General features: G+C 45.9%; 1 protein-coding gene across 1 annotated transcript; it reads left to right on the top strand.

Moving 5' to 3' along the window:
- The first annotated feature begins 397 nt into the window (after positions 1-397).
- Positions 398-18,587, top strand: DERL1 (derlin 1). Its single transcript, XM_083749432.1, has 8 exons — positions 398-770; positions 5,531-5,642; positions 6,917-6,981; positions 8,477-8,503; positions 11,192-11,287; positions 12,482-12,534; positions 13,418-13,528; positions 14,915-18,587. The coding sequence occupies exons 1-8, from the start codon at positions 618-620 to the stop codon at positions 15,051-15,053; spliced, it is 756 nt and encodes a 251-aa protein (XP_083605558.1). The 5' UTR covers positions 398-617; the 3' UTR covers positions 15,054-18,587.
- Positions 18,588-18,892: the final 305 nt, after the last annotated feature.

Here is an 18,892-nt window from a genome sequence, read left to right on the forward strand (position 1 = left end):
GTAGCATGCACACGAAAGCTCATACCAATAGCTAACCTAGTTGGTCTCTAAGGTGCTACTGGAAGGATTTTTATTTATTTTTTTTATTTTGTTCCTTCTGATACTAGTAAGCCAGCCTGGGATATTATATGCATGAAATTGGCATTTAAATAAAGCGCACTTATTGAACATTCGTGCCGCGGCTTGCAGCAAACAGGGATGAGTTGGGATCAGGATAAACAGTTAAAAAAATAAAATTAAAACCTCTGTATGTTTACTTCCGCGTTTCTCTGTTTCCCCCCAACACACTCCCACGTGTATGGGTAAACAGGGGTGAAAAACGGTGCCCGCTGTCCCTTTAAGAGCGGGAACTTCCGGCGACGCTCCTTCCGCCCCGCCCCTCAGAGAGAGAGAGAGAGAGAGAGAGAGAGAGAGAGAGAGAGAGAGAGAGGCGGAAACCGGAAGCGGCCGTTGCTCGGCCGAATTCGGCGCGGCCACGTCGGAGGAAGGCGGGCCCCTCCCACCGCCCCACCTCCCGCGGCTTCGCTGTCATAGGAGCAGCTCCGGCGAGCGCGTCGGGCAGCGGAAGGCCCCAGGCGCCCAGGCCTCGCAGCGGCTAGACCAGCGGCGGAGGGGAGATGTCGGACCTCGGGGAGTGGTTCCGGAGCATCCCGCTCATCACCCGCTACTGGTTCGCCGGCGCCATCGCGGTCCCTCTGGTCGGCAAGCTAGGCCTCGTCAGCCCCTTCTACCTCTTCCTGTGGCCCGAGGCCTTCATCAACCGCTTCCAGGTAAGCGAGTGGGCGGACTGCAACTCCCGGCATGCTCGGCGCGAGCCTGGCGCTTCAGAATCACCCGCGGCGCGGCGCGGCGCATGCCGGGAGTTGTAGTTGTTGGGGTTGACGGCGTGGGGCTCGGCAGAGCTGGTTGCCAATGGATCGCAGGGAGTTGGAAGGGGACCCCCAGGGTTCATCTAGCCCAGCCCCATCCCTGCGATGCAGGACAGCTGCCTACCGCCGTTCCTGGGTGGGCTCGAACCAGCGACTTTCTGGTTGACAGCCAGGCGCACTGACCCGTTGTGCCACCCAAGAAGTGTCAGTGCTGTGTCATGGCCACCTGTTGGGGGGACGGGACACCGCTTGTAAAGGTGCCTTGTTTTGAGCCCAGGAGTTCCTACCTCTTTCCTGAAAGCAAAGCACAGTACCACAGTTTAGTGGGGAATGTTTAGGTCTTTACCATCGTGGGTTCAAATTCCCACAGTAAGTCCTGAAACTCATTTGCCGCATCTGGAAGCTTGAACATCATCATCATCGATATCTCAAAATCAAACATTGTTACTTTGTGTGCAGCCACTTTATCCCCTCCTTTTGTGCAGATGAGTGAATGATACAGTACAGTGGTACCTTAGGATGCGAATGGGATCCGTTCCGGAGCCCTGTTTGCATCCTGAATAGAACGTAAGACGCGTTTGCGTGGGTCGCGTTTCGCCGCTTTCGCGCATGCGAGTGATGTCATTTTGACCGTCTGTGCATGTGTGAGCAGCGAAACCCGGAAGTAACGCGCTCCGTTACTTCCGGATTGCCGCGGAGCGCAACCCGAAAATACTTATCCTGAAGCATAAATATCCCGAGATATGACTGTATATGAAGCCAAGTGCTTTGTGTCAGTATCTTGGTTTGTTCAGAAACCATTATGCTTAATCATTTCCTGGTTTGGATATAATAAGGAACAATGATGGAAGGCTTTCTGGTTTGTTTGTTAGGTTGTTGTTTTTTCCTTCCAAGATGGTAGGAGTAAAGCAGGCATGTGATGCTTATTCATGTGCACAGCGCTTGCTCTACAAGTGAGGAGGAGCCTGGGCTAACAAAATGCCTTTACCCTAGTACTGAAATGTCAAGGTAACAGTTCCATTAATAGGGTAAGGAGGCCAGGGCAGAATAGGTTTCCTTCTGGACCTTGCTGGGCCTACAGGACCTTCAGAAAGCAGTAAAGCAGCCATAAATAGAACACCTTCAAGGTTGTATTCTCTGAAATGCTACATGCATAGCCAACTAAACATTCTCAGTGTGTTTGTGAGACAAGAATCTGGATTTGTTAGGCACTGAGGAAACATTATAGAATTATCTAGGCTGCTATGAAAGGGACAGGCTTCATTGAACCAGGGAAGAACTTGGTTTTTAAAATTAGCGTTGTAACAGAGCAGCTTTTAAGTTGGTCACTGGAGGAACAGCTGGTTTGGAATATGCAAGGATGAACATGCTGTATCGTGCAAGGGGAACATTATAGGAATTCAAAGAGGCCAAAGTAAAGTAGGATAAAATGCATGTGCCAGATATGTTTGGAAACAGAGATCATGAATAGACGTTCATTTGTTAATTATAGAAGCCTCCAAGCCAGAATGGATGAGTTGGAATGCTTGGTTTTAAAAGAGAGAATAGATGTATTGGGCATAGTGGGCAATGGTAGCACACAGTTGTCTCCGCATCTGGACTCTATAGGAAGGACAGAGAAGGGTGTTCTGGAGGTGGTGTCGCTCTGCATGTCAAAGAGGACACAGAGTCCCGTGAGATTGAAATCCCAAAAGGGGCAGACTCCACCACAGAATTGTTAGGTGGTGATATTGGACCCCAAGAATAATTTAGTACTGGGGACCTGCTATCACCCCCCTGATCAAAATGCTCAGGAAGATCTTGAGAAGAGAAGGAGCTCAAGGAGGCATCCAAAAGAAGGAATGTAATAGACAGGATAACAACAGGAAAACCCCCCAGAAACCCAGAAGACAAAAGTCAGAGATTGATGTGCATTATAATGAGTGAAATAAGTATTTGATCCCCTATCAACCAGCCAGATGTCAGGCTACCTGGTATCTTCACTGGATGTAACGAGCTGAGATTAGAAGTACCAGCTGTAAGGGAGAAGTCTTACCTGTAATCCCAGCTCGTTACAGTACCTGTACAAAAGACACCTGTCGACAGAAGCAATCAATCCAGCAGATTTCAAAGTAGCCACCATGACCGAGACCAAAGAGCTGTCCAAGGGGGAACTTGTCAGTGATCTCAAGGCAGCTGGGACCATACTCACCATGAAAATAGTTGGTAACACTCTAAGCCGTGAAGGACTGAGATCTTGCAGAGCCCGCAAGGTCCCCTTGCTCAAGACAGCACATGTACAGGCCCGTCTGCAGTTTGCCAATGCACATCTGAATTACCCAGAGGAGAACTGGGTGAAAGTGTTGTGGTCAGATGAGACCAAAATCAAGCTCTTTGGCATCAGCTCAACTCGCTGTGTTTGGAGGAGGAGGAATGCTGCCTATGACCTCAAGAACACCACCCCCACCGTCAAACATGGAGGGGCACATATTATGCTTTGGGGGTGTTTTTCTGTTTAAGGGGACAGGACACCTTCACTGCATCGAAGAGACAATGGACAGAACCATGTATCGTCAAATTTTGGGTGAGCACCTCCTTCCCTCAGCCAGGGCATTGAAAATGGGTCGAGGATGGGTATTCCAGCATGACAATGACCCAAAACACACGGCCAAGGCAACAAAGGAGTGGCTCAAGAAGAAGCACATTAAGGTCCTGGAGTGGCCTAGCCAGTCTCCAGATCTTAATCCCATCGAAAATCTGTGGAGGGAGCTGAATGTTCGAGTAGCTACACATCAGCCTCAAAATCTTACTGACTTGGAGAGGATCTGCAAAGAGGAGTGGGACAAAATAACTCCTAAGATGTGTGCAAACCTGGTGGCCACCTACAAGAAACGTCTGACTTCTGTAATTGCCAACAAGGGCTTTGCCACCAAGTACTAAGTCATCTTTTGCAAAGGGATCAAATACTTATTTCACTCATTATAATGCACATCAATCTCTGACTTTTGTCTCCTGTGTTTTCTGCTGTTATTCTGTCTCTCACAGCTACAATAAACCTACCATTAGAATTATGGACTGGTCATTTCTTCGTCAAAGGGCAAACGGGCAAATTTAGCAGGAGATCAAATACTTCCCCCCCCCCCTCACTGTAAGTGGATGACTTCTTTCTGTGTCAGAATTGCAAGCATGGTCAGCCCCTTGTGGCAAGGCTATTTTTTGTGGCGGCTGCTGCTACTCAGAGTTAGCAGGACTGGAAATGTCATAGGCAGGGAGTTCGCTAGAACAGGTGGAATGTGCTCTATTTTTTGTGTAAAGACAGGCGATGCTTGTGCAAGTCCTACAATATAGCATTGGGGACGTAGCCACCTACTGCTTGGAGATTTTTGAAATCTAGCGGCAGCTAGACTGGTGACTGGGGGCGGCTGCCGAGACCATATAACACCGGTCTTGAAAGACCTACATTGGCTCCCAGTACGTTTCCGAGCACAATTCAAAGTGTTGGTGCTGACCTTTAAAGCCCTAAATGGCCTCGGTCCAGTATACCTGAAGGAGCGTCTCCACCCCCATCGTTCTACCCGGACACTGAGGTCCAGCACCGAGGGCCTTCTGGCGGTTCCCTCACTGCGAGAAGCAAAGCTACAGGGAACCAGGCAGAGGGCCTTCTCAAAAGTGGCGCCCGCCCTGTGGAACGCCCTTCCAGCAGATGTCAAAGCGATAAACAACTACCTGACATTCAGAAGACATCTTAAGGCAGCCCTGTTCAGGGAAGTTTTTAACGTGTGATATTTTACTGTATTTTTGGTTTCTATGGAAGCCGCCCAGAATGGCCTGGGAGGCCAAGCCAGATGGGCGGGGTATAAATAATAAATTATTATTATTATTATTATTATTATTATTATTATTATTATTAAAATGCTGTTATATATATGAAATAAACCACCCTCATAGAAATACACTACAGTGGTACCTCAGGTTAAGAACCTAATTCATTCTGGAGGTCTGTTCTTAACCTGAAACTGTTCTTAACCTGAAGCACCACTTTAGCTAATGGGGCCTCCTGCTGCCGCTGCGTCACCAGAGCACGATTTCTGTTCTCATCCTGAAGCAGAGTTCTTAACCTGAGGTAATATTTGTGGGTTAGGGAAGTCTGTAACCTGAAGCGTATGTAACCCGAGGTACCACTGTGTACTTCATTTCTATAGCATGTATAAATTTGGGTCCTCCAAGGAGAAGTTATTTGTGTACTGCCATGCTCTTGGATCAGAGCTTTCCAAACTTTTCATCTCACTGACATACTTTTTAGACGTGCATCATTTTGCGACACAGTGATTCAGTTTTACAAGCAAGCTGGAGGTTTAACTAACCCCTTTCCAGCCCCAGGAGGAGCATGGGGAGCATTCGCACAACACGTGTACAAACTGCAGCCGACATACTAACATGTTGCAGCACAGAGTTTGGAAAGCTCTTGTCTTAAATGATTGTTACTCTGACTTCACTCCCCTACATTTCTCTCCCATCTGTGTATATGCTAGTCAAGTGAGGCTTACATGCCATGCATCATGTGGAGTTGATAAGCTTATGCCATAATAAATTTGTCAGTAGTTAAGGTGCCACAAGACTCTCGGTTGTTTCACTGTAATAAACCTCTGAATTCATACTCTCTCTTTAAAATCTTTGAACAGATCTGGAGGCCAATCACAGCAACCTTCTATTTTCCGGTCGGCCCAGGAACGGGGTTTCTTTACCTGGTGAACTTATATTTTTTGTATCAGTATTCATCACGATTAGAAACAGGTAATGTAACATCGAATATATAACATGCTATTTAGTTTTCGCATTCAGTGACACTAGTTACCTTCCATTTTCTTTTATAATCTTCTGGGTCCATTTTGTGGAGATAGATGCTAATTCGGATGCATATAGAAGAACATAAGAAGCTGCCCTATACTGAGTCAAGGCATTGGTCCATCAAGCTCAGTACTGTCTGCACTGACTGGCAGTGGCTGTCCAGGATTTAAAACGGGACTCTCCCAGCCCTACCTGGAGATGCCAGGCATTGGGTCTGTGACCCTATGCATGCAAGGCAGGGGCTCTGTCAATGGAGCTGTGAGAATCTCATCTTGCTAAGATGCAGAATTTGCAGGGTTGCATCCAAACTTCCACCAATTCTTTGTGCAGCCCTTAGCGCTGCCTCCTAGCTGTCACCTTCTGGGGCAGCTTTCTGAGGGGCACGAGGCTGCAGGGAGAATTTGTGAAAACAGCCTCTCCCCTCTAGGTCCCTGGGAGAGGTCCCTGGGCAAAGTACCCATGATAGTGTGGACCCATGGGAGGTTAATGAAAATTCAAGTGTGTGTGTGTGCAATGCTAGTCTTTGGGGCAAGCTCAGACACTTGCCCTGTGAGGGTTTTGGGAATGAGAGGAAAATGGAGGCTGGTTATTTTGAATCAAGGTCCTGTTTTGATGCTGCTGTCCTATTCCTGTGTGGTCTGAATTCACTGGTACAGTCAGACCTTGGATTCCGAACGCCCTGGAACTTTGGCTCCTGAACGCCGCAAAACCGGAAGTGATTGTTTTTTAGTGTTCTTTTGAAAGCCGAATGTCCAACAGGGCATCCTGCAGCCAACCGGAAGCCTCGATTTGGTTTTTGAACATTTTGGAAGTCAAATGGATTCCGTTTGACTTCCAAGGTATGACTGTACCTCAAAGATGCACTACAGCGTTGTTTCCTGTATTTTTTGCAGAAAAATAGTGCTAGATACAAAGCTGGTACCCATATTGAATAAAGAGGCTTTCCTCTCCCCAAATGTGGAGATGAGATATTTCGTGTCTATTAAAACAGCCAGTCCCCCCCCCCCCAAGCATTTCTTAAGTGGAAGAAAAACCTTCCCTGACTCTTCCTGCAGGCTCCTGAAACGGATCAGCATCTCGTTTCTTCCTCTGAACGAAAGCTGCAATTGTGTCGTGCAATATAATCATAGCCCTTAAGATCCACCAGTGTCTCTGGGGGGAACAATGCAAAACAACTGCCAAGGTTTCAGCTCGCTCTAACGCCACTCTCTTGTTCACAGGCGCTTTCGATGGAAGACCCGCCGACTATATGTTCATGCTTCTCTTTAATTGGATCTGCATAGTTGTATCCTTTTTTATTTGCTACAACAACGTTTTGGCATGTTTGAGCTCTGCAGAGGGGTGGGAGTGGGTTGTGTGGTCCTCATCTGTGTTTAGTCACACGTCCACTGCATGGTCTTAGCAGTTCTAGTAGTATTTATTAAATTTGTATATCGCCCTTCATCTGAAGATCACAGGGCAGTTCATAACGTAAAAAATACAAAACAAGAACACAAAATGTATAATCAAAAACAGAACCCAATACCCGTCCCCCCCACAAACACATTCAAAAGGCCATAGATTGTTTAATCAGCCGAAGAGTAATGTTTTCGCCTGGAAGCACCAAGTGAGCCTCCCTTGGGGAGAGCATTCCACAAATGGGGAGCCACCACGGAAAAGGCCCATTCTCGTGTAGTGGACCTCTTGTGGAGGGGGCACACGAAGAAGGGCCTCAGGTGATGATCACAGGGTACGAGTTGGTTCATATGGAGACAGGCGGTTCTTGAGATATTGTGGTCCTGAATTGTTTAAGGCTTTACAGGTCAAAGCCAGCATTTAGTCAAGTTAACCTGCTTCACTCCTTTCTGCCCCCTTTTTGCTATGATGTGTTGTTAATTATTATTAATAATTTTATTATTTATACCCTGTCCACCCGGCTGGGTTTCCCTGGCCACTCTGGGCAGTTTCCAGCGCATATAAAAACATAGTAAAATGTCAAGCATTAAAAACCTCCTGATACAGGGCTGCCTTGAGATGTCTTCTAAATGTTGTGTAGTTCTTTATCTCGTTGATATCTGGTGGCTTTGTGTTTGTCTGTACGTGTAGGAATAGCTGTAAGGATTGCAGGTTTAAAAAAAACCACTCAGAAAGATGCTGTATAAATAGTTTTATAATATGGCATCACTGGCCCTGTACTAAAACCTGATTGAGTGGCTGAGCCTTAATGAGGTCAGAGTGAAGTGTTGGGCCTGTGCCTATCCGCTTCTTGTGTAGCTAGGGGACTTCTGCCAAGTTGAGTTTAGCTTTCGAGGAATCTTGGCTTCGCATTCTGTAAAAAAACAGTACTCCTGGCTTAAAATGACTAATGGCTTAACAGTGGCAGCTTCAAATTTGGCAACTATGTTACACCAGGATACCTCATTTGTACCTAATGCTGAGATGAGATTCTTTGAAAGCAGAACTAAACTTTGCAGAAGTCTTCCTCCTGGTCCTGCCGGAGGAGAGGTGAGAGGGGAGCAGGCACATCCTTGGTTGCACTTGAGTCCATTGAAGCTTGCCTGCAGAACAGTAATGGCAGTGTCTAGTATGGCCGGCTAACAGAACTTTTTCTTCTGCACTGTACTTTGTGTTGAATCTGATTCACCAGCAATATTTCCACAGGCTGTTTCAAAGCCATGCTGCAGGTTTCCAGACAGATTCTGTCCAGCTCTTTTAGTCCCTTGAGTTAAATGTGCCTCATCACAAGGTTGCGCTTCTTGTCTTCCGTTTTAGTTTGGTTTTCCTTAGTGAAACAATGAAAGATTACTGGTTTGGCAATGAATATGCAGGTAAGCATGTCTGTTTTCAAAGCGACCTGGCTTCTAAAGTGCCAGGTCTTTCATCCACTTGTACAGAATTCATGTGGGCCAGATCAGATCAGAGTGGATTATGTATACTGTGCATTCAATACTCTCCCATCTAAACCAGTGTGCTGGCAGGGAGAAAAAGGGTCAGTTTGTGTTTCTGAACACCTGAAAGAGCACCAAGCAAAACACTCCACATTCCTGTCCAGCAAGTTTGGTGTGAATTTTCTGCTGATACCCAAGTGCAAAATTGTAGGAGAAATAACCCTCAGAGAAAATGGCTGCATTCAGGTTTTAACAATACTTTGCTGCAACCCTCCATGTCTCTCTGTCTCTCATTCCCCAACCACACCCTCCCCAAGTCTGTCTGTCTGTCTCTCACACAATTGGCCTTGCTTTGCATTGAAAGGTGCCCTTGAACACTGATGATGTTTCATGTTTGCCTGGAGGACAGAGAAAAGGGTGTGGGTGGGTGTTTTGTCTACTGTGCAAAGGTAAATTTTACATTAGTCGATACTGTTTTGTGGATGTGTCTCTTCGGCTCCCCCGCTCCTCTCACGCAGCTGCAAGGAGGAGAGATTGGAAGCTTTCCCTTCTGTTCTTATCTAACTGCAATTTTGCATCGTGTCCACACAGGATGTATTATGCTTTTGTCTGTGGTGTGGCCGAAAGAAGCAGGTTTAGGAAGCTGACCGCAGATTAGGCATTGGACGTTGAAAATAGGGGCCAGGGCTTCTGATCTTCTCACAGGCATGCTTTGGAAGGAGAAATTACACAGGCTTAAGGCTTATTCATGTAACGTAGGGTTGGGAACCTCTGACCACCCAGATGACTACAACCCGCATTGTCCCTGATCATTGCCTGTGCTGACTGTGACTGATGGGAGTTGGGGAGTCCAGCAATATGTGGAAACTGCCAGTTTTCCATCGCTGGTGTAATGATGATAAACCACATCATACCCCTTGAATGCATTCTATGCAGGTGATAAGCAGTCTTACCAATGTCAACAGTGAGTGTGCCGTAGGTGCATTCCTTTTCAGCTGAAGCTGCCATAAAGCCTTTGCCCTTTGTAGGAAGAAGAACTTCCAAGACGCGCCTGGAGCTTCAGGCAGAGTTTCCAACTGCACCCTGTTCTTCTCAAACTCAGAATCCCATATTTGGGCTCTAGGAGCTATAAGACCTTTTGATTTCCAGAAAGAGGGAGAGGTGTCATTCCTGCTTTTGATTATGTTTCCACTGTGAGACTTTGAGGCTGAAACATTTCCTGGGAGCTTCATAAGAGCACTTCTTGGGATCGTATCCGTGAACTCCTCGCCAGCTGCATTGGGCCCAACCTCTCCCTACTCTCTCTGAGGGTTTCCATCTCAGGCCCTTCTAAGCCACTTGTGCCCAGTTCTCCCAAATGCATGCATCATTTTGCACCGCAGAGAAGAATCATATTTAACTTTGCATCTAAAATAGCCAGTCAGCCCCAGTTGTTTAAGGTGTGTGTGTGTGTGTGTGTGTGTAATCTAACTTTCAGGTAATTAAGCAAGCCTGGTGCTGATACCTCTGTCAAACTGTCCTTGCCAATCGCACAATCACATCTCTCAGTCACATTAGCTTTTTAAAAAAGATCTTGTTGAAAGTAAATCAACACCATTTTTTCTTGCGATGGAAGTCATTATGTAAGAACCAACACGGATGTTATGAATAAGGAGGCTTAAAAACCTGCAAGCCCCCTGTTAATGCTCGGCTCTGTCAGCGCAGAATAAGGAGGGGATAGCTGGACTTAATTTTAAAGTCTATTTTTATTTCTATAATTTGAGCAGACTCCTGTAATCTCGAGGGCTGCAATCTGAGGAAAATACACTTGGTGAGATGGTGGCAAAATCAGTGGGACTTAATTCTAGGAATAAACAAGGCTAGGAACCAAGTGTTTCTCTGTGCACCAATCCTTCATCACTTGTGACCCACTAAGTTGAAGGCAGCCCACAAGCCACGTATTGTGGTTGGACCCATCTTAACAACAGGCCTTTTGTATTTGCTATCTGGGACAGGCAGCAAAACCAGATTTCTCGTGCCCCGGCATGCTGTCCTGTCTGGTGATAGGCTGCTTTCTGCTTGGTGGATCTCAAATTAGGGACCCTGAGGCAAAGCGGAAAAACGCCTTTCTAAAACATTTTCTCAATGACGATGTGCTGTCAGGTGTGTAGAGACCTCTCTGTGGCAAGCATCCATGAAAGAGCCACAGCAAGCTTTGGGCTTCTGTGCTCTCTCCTGCTTGCTCTGGCACAGCTGTTAGAAGACTAGAAACTTCTTCATCTGTTTTATATGAACCACAGCTTAGTGTGTTGGCTGAACTCTAAGCTATGGATAATTGTAACTATAGTTAGTGATAACAACTCAAGGTTATAACCAGTTCTCAGATTCAAGTGACATGCTGCAGTTAATCAAAAACAGAAGGCAGAGATTTCAAACTCCCCTGTGCAACCATGTCAGGAGTGGGGAGGAGACACGCGCCAGAGTCTTGTTTCCATAATACTAAATCCAGGTTTGAAATTACGTGCAAATTCGAGAGAGCACTGAACAGGCCTCTGTGTTTCTTTTTATTGTGACCCTTCTGCAGTTGCTTAGGTCTCCTGTACTTAATCTCAATCTTTTTGTCTCTTCATTCTCTTGCTTCCCTTGTAGCTGCTGATGATTCCCTTGATCATGTCCGTACTTTACGTTTGGGCCCAGCTGAACAGAGACATGATAGTGACATTTTGGTTTGGGACACGGTTTAAGGTAATGCCAAAGGGCTTTCCCCTTTCCTCAAGCTTTTTGCCCATATCAAAGGAACTTTGCTCACTCATTGGGGAAGGGAGGCAGTTCCCCCCTGTGACTACTTGTCCCTTCCAGATTCTTAAAGGGATACTAGCATCAGAGGAGCTCTTTTGCTGCCACTAAAGGTGTTTTACTTCCAAGCCTTTCTGCAGGGTAGCCTTGGAGTTGATATCATGTGCCTTGGCCACAAGAGACATAGACCCATGTGTGAGATGGCAATGTCTTTATACCACATGGTATGCTCTAGAAACACCTTGCGATGCTGCAGCCAGGCATGGGCTTGTAGCAGAGCTCCTTGCCCTTTACCCACCTCCCTGATGCTACTAGCTACCTCATGTCAGATTGCCATGCTTTCTCTTGGCTGCCAGATACGTAGTTGTGGGGGCTATGCTATCATGGAATGTTAGGATTGGAGAAGGGGATTTGTCATCCTTGTCTGGTATGCAATGAGGAGGTGTACAGACAAGGAAAATATTGGCAAAGGCAATGCAGGATGGGAGGGAAAGGCAGAGTCGGGAGAGAGATTTTGTGCCAGCGGAGGCAAGGAATAGAGGAAAAAAGTTGAAGGACATTTAACTGCAACTTGGGTGTCCTGATAGCATGTTGCAAGCCAGGGAGAGGTATTGTAGTTCTGAAATGTGAATTACATGTTGCCGACTAGGTAGAGCAAAACCTCCATAGTTGAGGGGGGAAACATCTATATCATGACATGAAATAACCATGGGGTTGTTTCCAGTGATGCGAGCAGAGCTCTGTTTGATCCAACAGGAGCTTGCTGGATCAGCCTAGTCCAGCAGCCTGCTCTCTCAGGGGCCAGCCAGCCACTGACTTTGCCTTTCTCTGCTCCTCAAATATGCTCCAAAATAGACCCCAACTCTCTGGAACAGATTTTCAGGGTGTGCAGTGGGCTTCAGATGAGCAGAGCAGCGGTATGCTCTGTTGTGCAAGTGGAAGTCTTGCCCGAGTAGAACATCATCATTGGATGCAACCCCTGTACATTAAATAATGTACTTAATAATGTACTTAGCTCAATAATGTACTTAGCTAGCTATATTTCTGTTGGGGAATTGGAGAATTCTGAAGCAGGTGGAGACTAAATTGCGCTCTTCAGTTTCCTTGTTCACAGCAAGTTTGCATGTGCTCTTGTTGTCCTAGGCATGCTATCTACCGTGGGTTATCCTGGGATTCAACTATATCATTGGAGGCTCGTAAGTATTCCCAAATACCCGTTTTGTATTACAGTAAATACAGTCCTTACGGTAACATGTGGCCTACCTCCATACCCCAAAGGATATCTGAAACATCTGGATAATTAAGAGGAATGTGTGTGAATGCAGTAGCCTTTTTTTTTGCAGTGGCAAGGAGACGCTCATTCCCTTGCATTGCCCAGCTCTTCCACTGACCCAACCTCCAGATCTTCACTGGCAGGTTTCTCAGTGAGCAATTTCCATGGTGAAAGGTCCCAGCCATAGTACCAGCCCTGCTCAAGCTGCAGTTGCTCCTGCATGAGCAGCAGGCTCCTGTGTCCTCCCCTCTCCAAAAGAAAAGGTGAATGCGGGAAGGAAAGGAACTTCCTGTGCCTGTTTGACTCTTCCGTCTGCCTTATTTTTTAGCCTGTCCTTTGAGCATGGTAACTGCTAGGAGTTGTGGCTTTGGGCATGTATGGCACATTTTTTGCTGCTATACAGGAGAGTCAGTGTGGTGTAGTGGTTAAGAGCGGTGGACTCGTAATCAGGTGAACCGGGTTCGCTTCCTCGCTCTTCCACATGCAGCTTCTGGGTGACCTTGGGCTAGTCACACTTCTCTGAAGTCTCTCAGCCCCACTCACCTCACAGAGTGTTTGTTGTGGGGGAGGAAGGGAAAGGAGATTGTTAGCCGCTTTTAGACTCCTTAGGGTAGTGATGAAGCGGGATATCAAATCCAAACTCCTCCTCCTAGGGATAGGAGCCTAAAGCTGCCCTTTCCTCCAGCCCCAGCTTAGTCTCCTTGGCTGTATGTTGGGGCAACCAAGGTTCAATGTGTATAGATTGCCTTCAGGAAATGCTTTACTACAGAATTGATAAACGTTGATCCCATTCTCTTCTCCTGCAGTATCATCAATGAGCTGATTGGCAACCTGGTTGGCCACCTGTACTTTTTCTTAATGTTTAAATATCCAATAGACTTGGGAGGAAGAAATTTCCTATCAACGCCTCAGTTCCTGTAAGTTGTTTTAAAAGGTTTTCTCCTTTTTTAAAAGGAAAATCAGGTTGCTTATTAGGAAATGGAATTATCCTATTTGGAAAAAAAAAGGTTTATAACAGCGATAACTAGAGAATTTAGGTGACCCAAGCAAGCTTTTCCAGTTTGGTGGGTCTTTCACATTTATCAGAGCATGCATTTCTGACAGCGAAACCAATAAGGAGAGCTTTTAACCTGAAACTTTTAGAAGCCATGAATCGAAGAGGAGTAAGGGGGAAGATGACAATAGACTTGTAAAATAAAGTTTGAAAACAAGTAATTCAACTTAAACTGGTTTACACATGCTTACTCAAAAATGTCTTTCTGAATTAACTTGGGGAGGAGGAAGAAGCAGAGATACATTTCAGACATCGTGATATATCAGCATATACCAATATTTAGCTGTTGATATACCACAATGCTGAAAACCAGATATTGTCCAGTCCTTGATGCAAGCACACATGCTCACAATCTCTCTCTCAGAAAACATACTGGTTCTATCCCAGTTCAAAGCCAAAGAGTGGGATACATCCACACTGTTTCAAGGAGAGAAATAATTGCTGTATCTGTTAAGAGAGCTGCCTAGCAATTCCTGGAACCCATAGGAATGCAGTTGCAGTTGCTGCCAAATGTGACAGATCGTCCATTTTTAAACTGGGGCATTTAACACTTTTTAATGTATTAATAAGGGACGCAGGTGGCGCTGTGGGTTAAACCACAGAGCCTAGGACTTGCCGATCAGAAGGTTGGTGGTTCGAATCTCCGCGACGGGGTGAGCTCCTGTTGCTCGGTCCTTGCTCCTGCCAACCTAGCAGTTCAAAAGCACGTCAAAGTGCAAGTAGATAAATAGGTACTGCTCCGGCGGGAGGGTAAATGGTGTTTCCATGCGCTGCTCTGGTTTGCCAGAAGCAGCTTAGTCATGCTGGCCACATGACCTGGAAGCTGTATGCTGGCTCCCTCGGCCAATAAAGCGAGATGAGCGCCGCAACCCCAGAGTCAGCCACAACTGGATCTAATGGTCAGGGGTCCCTTTACTTTTAATGTATTAATATGCAATGCTTTCCCTCCCACTAAGCTAGGAAGGGCAATGCTTTTGAGATCTGAGTGTTTGATAAAAGAATGTAAACTGTCAAAAAGAGCTTCAGACTTGTTAGGGGGTCTGCCGAAACAGTCCCAATTAGGTTAAAACTGCACTCCAAAGGGCAGGGTGGGATTGAACAGTATCTTAGCCATATGTCATCCAATCATTTTGGCCAGCTTATAGCTCTTACTGTGTAGATTCTACACGCACAATGCCACAAAGCTGGAACTAGTCCCGATTTCAGAAAGACCAGGCATTTCTGAACGGCTCTTTTGCTTGGCCCCCAGGTACCACTGGCTGCCGAACAGGAGAGGAGGAGTCTCTGGATTTGGGGTGCCCCCCGCCAGCATGCGCAGGCCTGCAGAGAACCGCCAGGGCGAAGGGAGACACAACTGGGGCCAGGGTTTCCGGCTGGGCGATCAGTGAAAGAACTTCCTCCTTTTTCTCTTCTTCTTCTTTTCCTTTTTGTGTGTGCGGGACATCTTCAACCATTCATGGAAATGGCTCCTACTGAGGAGTGTACTCAAGAACTGGGTTTGCTCAAGGGCAACTGGCCCATTAAGAAATCTTAACTTTTTCTTTTCGTTCCTGGTGGAAGATGACACAACGGAAGGCACAAGATAGATTTTACTCCAGGCTGTTGAATAGTGCTCAACTCAGTGCTGCCATTAAAACAAACAAAAAAAGAACACACATTTTTAATATTGTCTAGCACAGTGTATTTTCTTTCACCATCCTCTCCTCAGGTGAATTTATGTTGTTGCATCTGAATTTCAGGCCCCTAAGAGCCCTACAGAGTCCAGTAAGAATCTACTCCTTGGGTCAGAGAATTGTCCAACACAGTAACTGGTAAAAAAAAAAAAGGGTTACTTCAGAGTTTGCTGTAATACTAACTAGCAGGAGCTCTTCGGGTACTGATAACTATGTTGGTATTTATTTAGCAGGAACAGAGCCTAAAATTTCCTGTGTAAGGCATCAGATATCTGTTTTGACTGGAGGAGATGCGAACCTAGGCCACTGAGGCGGAGTGCTAGCTCTCTTTTGGGAAATTTTTGCTGCGGCCATCTAAATGCCTCTGCCTCTTCAGCTGTAGATTGGGTGTGCTTTAATGCCAGTCCTGTGCACACACTCACTTGGTGGGGCTTACTCCCGAGTAAATAACACACATAGGACCGAGACAAAACTCAGTTCTTTGGAATCTGTAAGGTAATCACGCTTGGGTTTGTATCTTGTAAAGGGGAAGGCAAGCTGTGAAAAACAAAGTTGTAGGGTTAGCAAAAATTATTTTGTGTTTCCAAACAAGACTCCCAACCAACCGGTGCTTCAACATTTCTCATCCTGGAGGAAAATTTGGGTACCTGCGAATGTTCAGTAGTAACCTTCAGTGCAAGTTAAGCTGCTTGATTATAATACGAGTAATGGGTATCAAACGACTGATGACTGTTTTATGTGGGGTGACACTGGAGATATTTGGATAGAGGGAGGAGAAAGCAGACCTAATCTTGTCCTCCCAATCTTCTGGTTTGTTCCTCTTCCTGCTCCTCTCTTCCCCATCCCCAAGCAAACCACACCAGGTTGTGCTTACCTGTGTTCCCACCTGCAAAATGGGACTGCAAAACATTTCACCCAGCTGCACAAAGTAGGCACTCTTTCCATAGCACTGCAAACATGGAAAGTGCTGTAGAATTGATTATGAATGCTTTGGGTTGCAATTGCTACTGATATTTCTCCATGCATCAAAGGTGTAGCCAATGGGGCACCCTAGAGATGTTGTCGGACCCTCACTAGGGCCAACTGCATTTGGAGGGAACTATGTTGTCTAGCCTTGCTCTGCGTATATTTGTATACTCAACTGGGGTGGGGTGGGGTTGGCGAGAGTGCGGTATTTTCACCAGGTTTTGCTTTCCCAGAGGTGTGAACCCACTGCGGCAGTCTTTGTTGAGGGAAACAGAAACCTTGCAATTATGCGTCTTGATAGTGGGAAATTAAGATTAAGAAATCATTTAGAAGTATCCTCATGGTAATAAACCTTCCAGTGGCTCTTGCTTGATTTAAAAATACATATATTTGTAATAAAAAAAGATGGCATTTCCCCAAGGCCAGAATTTGTCATTAATTCTGGCTTGTAGCATGTGGGAACCCAAAGTCCTATAGCATATTGTCATGAATTAATTCTGGTGGTTTCGTGAATTGGCTGTCCCCATGTGCATGGAGACAGCACAGCTTTGCTTGCTGTTCCTTCACATAACAGGTTCCACTGGCAAAGAGTCAAGCAACTTCTTAACACTGCACTCTAGACTTGCCTCTTCAGCAGTGGGAACAGTTGTACCAAAATCAGAAAGCAAGAGTTTCAGCTGTGGATGCAGTTATTTGCCCAAGGCTGCTTGTTCTCTTTTCATACACTGTCTAAGCTGTGTAAATTTTGAATGTTGCCCCAACCCAGGTTCTAAAAACAGGATCTCATTGTGAATACTTTTAAGGATTGGGATTTTGTCTTCTCTGCATTCTGGGAGAAATTGGTCTCTGTATTGCTTGAGGTATTGTGGTTGGTCTGTACAAAAAACTGAGTTTCTCCCAAAGACCATTCTGTAGAATGGAACACTGGATTACAACCAAAGTGAAATCCATGAACAGACATGACTAATTCTGATGAGTCTACTCTGAGTCAAATCTAATTGGCTACAACCCCATAGCTATACTGATCATAGAGCTAATCAACGCATCCATTTTAAGTCCGAGGTGCAGCCAACTTCATAATGTAGGTGGGAAATCGCAGCTCTGAATATGTTCTTATGTAGGAAGTACTCCATGAAGGGGAAGAGGGAGTAAGAATAGCTTTCCATAGCTTTAATAATTGCTCCTTGGCAAGCTAGCATTCCAAAGCCAGGGATATTTTGGGGTCTTTGTGAAGGTGGAGGAATCCACTCATTCAGTTCTCCGCCTCTGTAGGAAATACTACTACTTCTGAATGGTGTAGCTTGGCTCCAACTTAAGAGATCTCTTATACTGTTTTAGCAGATTCATTCCCCCGGTGCTGAATGGCAGCAGCCCTGCTGCAGCTGAAGAGACCTGACAATCTTGTCTAGCCAACAAGGACCATTATTAAGCCTGCATTGCACAGCTTCTCACTTGAACCCTGGTAGCAGAAAGGGGAAAGCAACACCCCTCATTTGCTTGCAGCGGTTGCTGATGCTCAAAGAACCAAGCATGATTTTAAAGGGAACCTGTAGCTTGGCTCTAAGCCACGAGGATTGCTGTCCTACCAACCCAAGCTCCTACTTCCGCAGGAAGCTGCTAGGTCATCCTGAACGGAGCAATGATTTCCACCCATTTTACAAGTAGAAAACACACCAGAGGAGCAGAAAAGGGGGCAGGTTCGGTGTCTGAAATTTCTGTCTGCACCATAATCTTAAAGCAAATGTCAAATATTCAGGAAGGGCATATGGTACAGCAATTGTACCATGTTGCAGTGCATGTGAGGGGTGGCTTGGTTAGTGAACACCTAAGCCATTGACATTCTCCTTTCCCCCCCTGAGCCCATGTTGATTTTTGTAGTGGTCTAGTCTCGTGGAAGACCAGTTCTTCTCAAAGCTGGATTTGGCTATCAGAATGTGTCCCTGCATCTCTGCATATGGGGAACACAGCAGGAAGACGTCTAGCCTGCCTTCTCACTAGCATGTTAGCCATCCACATGCAACTGGTGCATATCCAAGCCTGGTGACCATCCTAGATCAATACCATGTGCCTTTCCTGGATGTTAAAAGCTCACTTTTGGGCACTTCGCACTACTCTGGTTTTTGTTCACCCGAAGCACTTTTCCCTCCCCCCTCTCAAACTGCCACCGGCAACTTCTGTTATGAAATGAGTACTTCTTTTTGTAGATAATTTCTCTTTTTGTAACCATTTTTTTTTTTTTGGTTCTTGGCAAAGTTTTAAATTAAAGATGTAAAACTCTAGAAACCTGTCTGACACTGAATTTGTTTCCGCTTTGCATGCCTTTGACCTCACTGTGCAACCACAAGGTGCTCCCCCAGCCGTAAATTGAATACCGCTGTTCTCACAAAGCAGTAAAAATTCCTACAGGGCAGTAGATTATTGTTGCCGACGTCTCGGGAAGCTCTTCCTACATTGTGTCTTGGTCAACCTTGCAAAACGTCCTATGTAGCCGAGTAGTAATATCGGGTCATTGAAAGATGCATTGTCTAAAGCCATCTATGAGCAATTCCGGCATTGCTCCATCTGTAAAGGTAAAGGTAAAAGGACCC

This window comes from Podarcis gaigeae, assembly GCF_964106915.1.
Source record: "Podarcis gaigeae genome assembly, chromosome: 7".
Taxonomy (NCBI): domain Eukaryota; kingdom Metazoa; phylum Chordata; class Lepidosauria; order Squamata; family Lacertidae; genus Podarcis; species Podarcis gaigeae.

What these genes read in the sequence shown, in the direction of transcription:
- DERL1 (XM_083749432.1), top strand. Translation starts at nt 618, where the DNA reads ATGTCGGACCTCGGGGAGTGGTTCCGGAGCATCCCGCTCATCACCCGC. An exon ending in CCTTCATCAACCGCTTCCAG is followed by an intron (nt 771 to 5,530) that starts GTAAGCGAGTGG and finishes ATCTTTGAACAG; the next exon opens with ATCTGGAGGCCAATCACAGC. An exon ending in TTAATTGGATCTGCATAGTT is followed by an intron (nt 6,982 to 8,476) that starts GTATCCTTTTTT and finishes AAACAATGAAAG; the next exon opens with ATTACTGGTTTGGCAATGAA.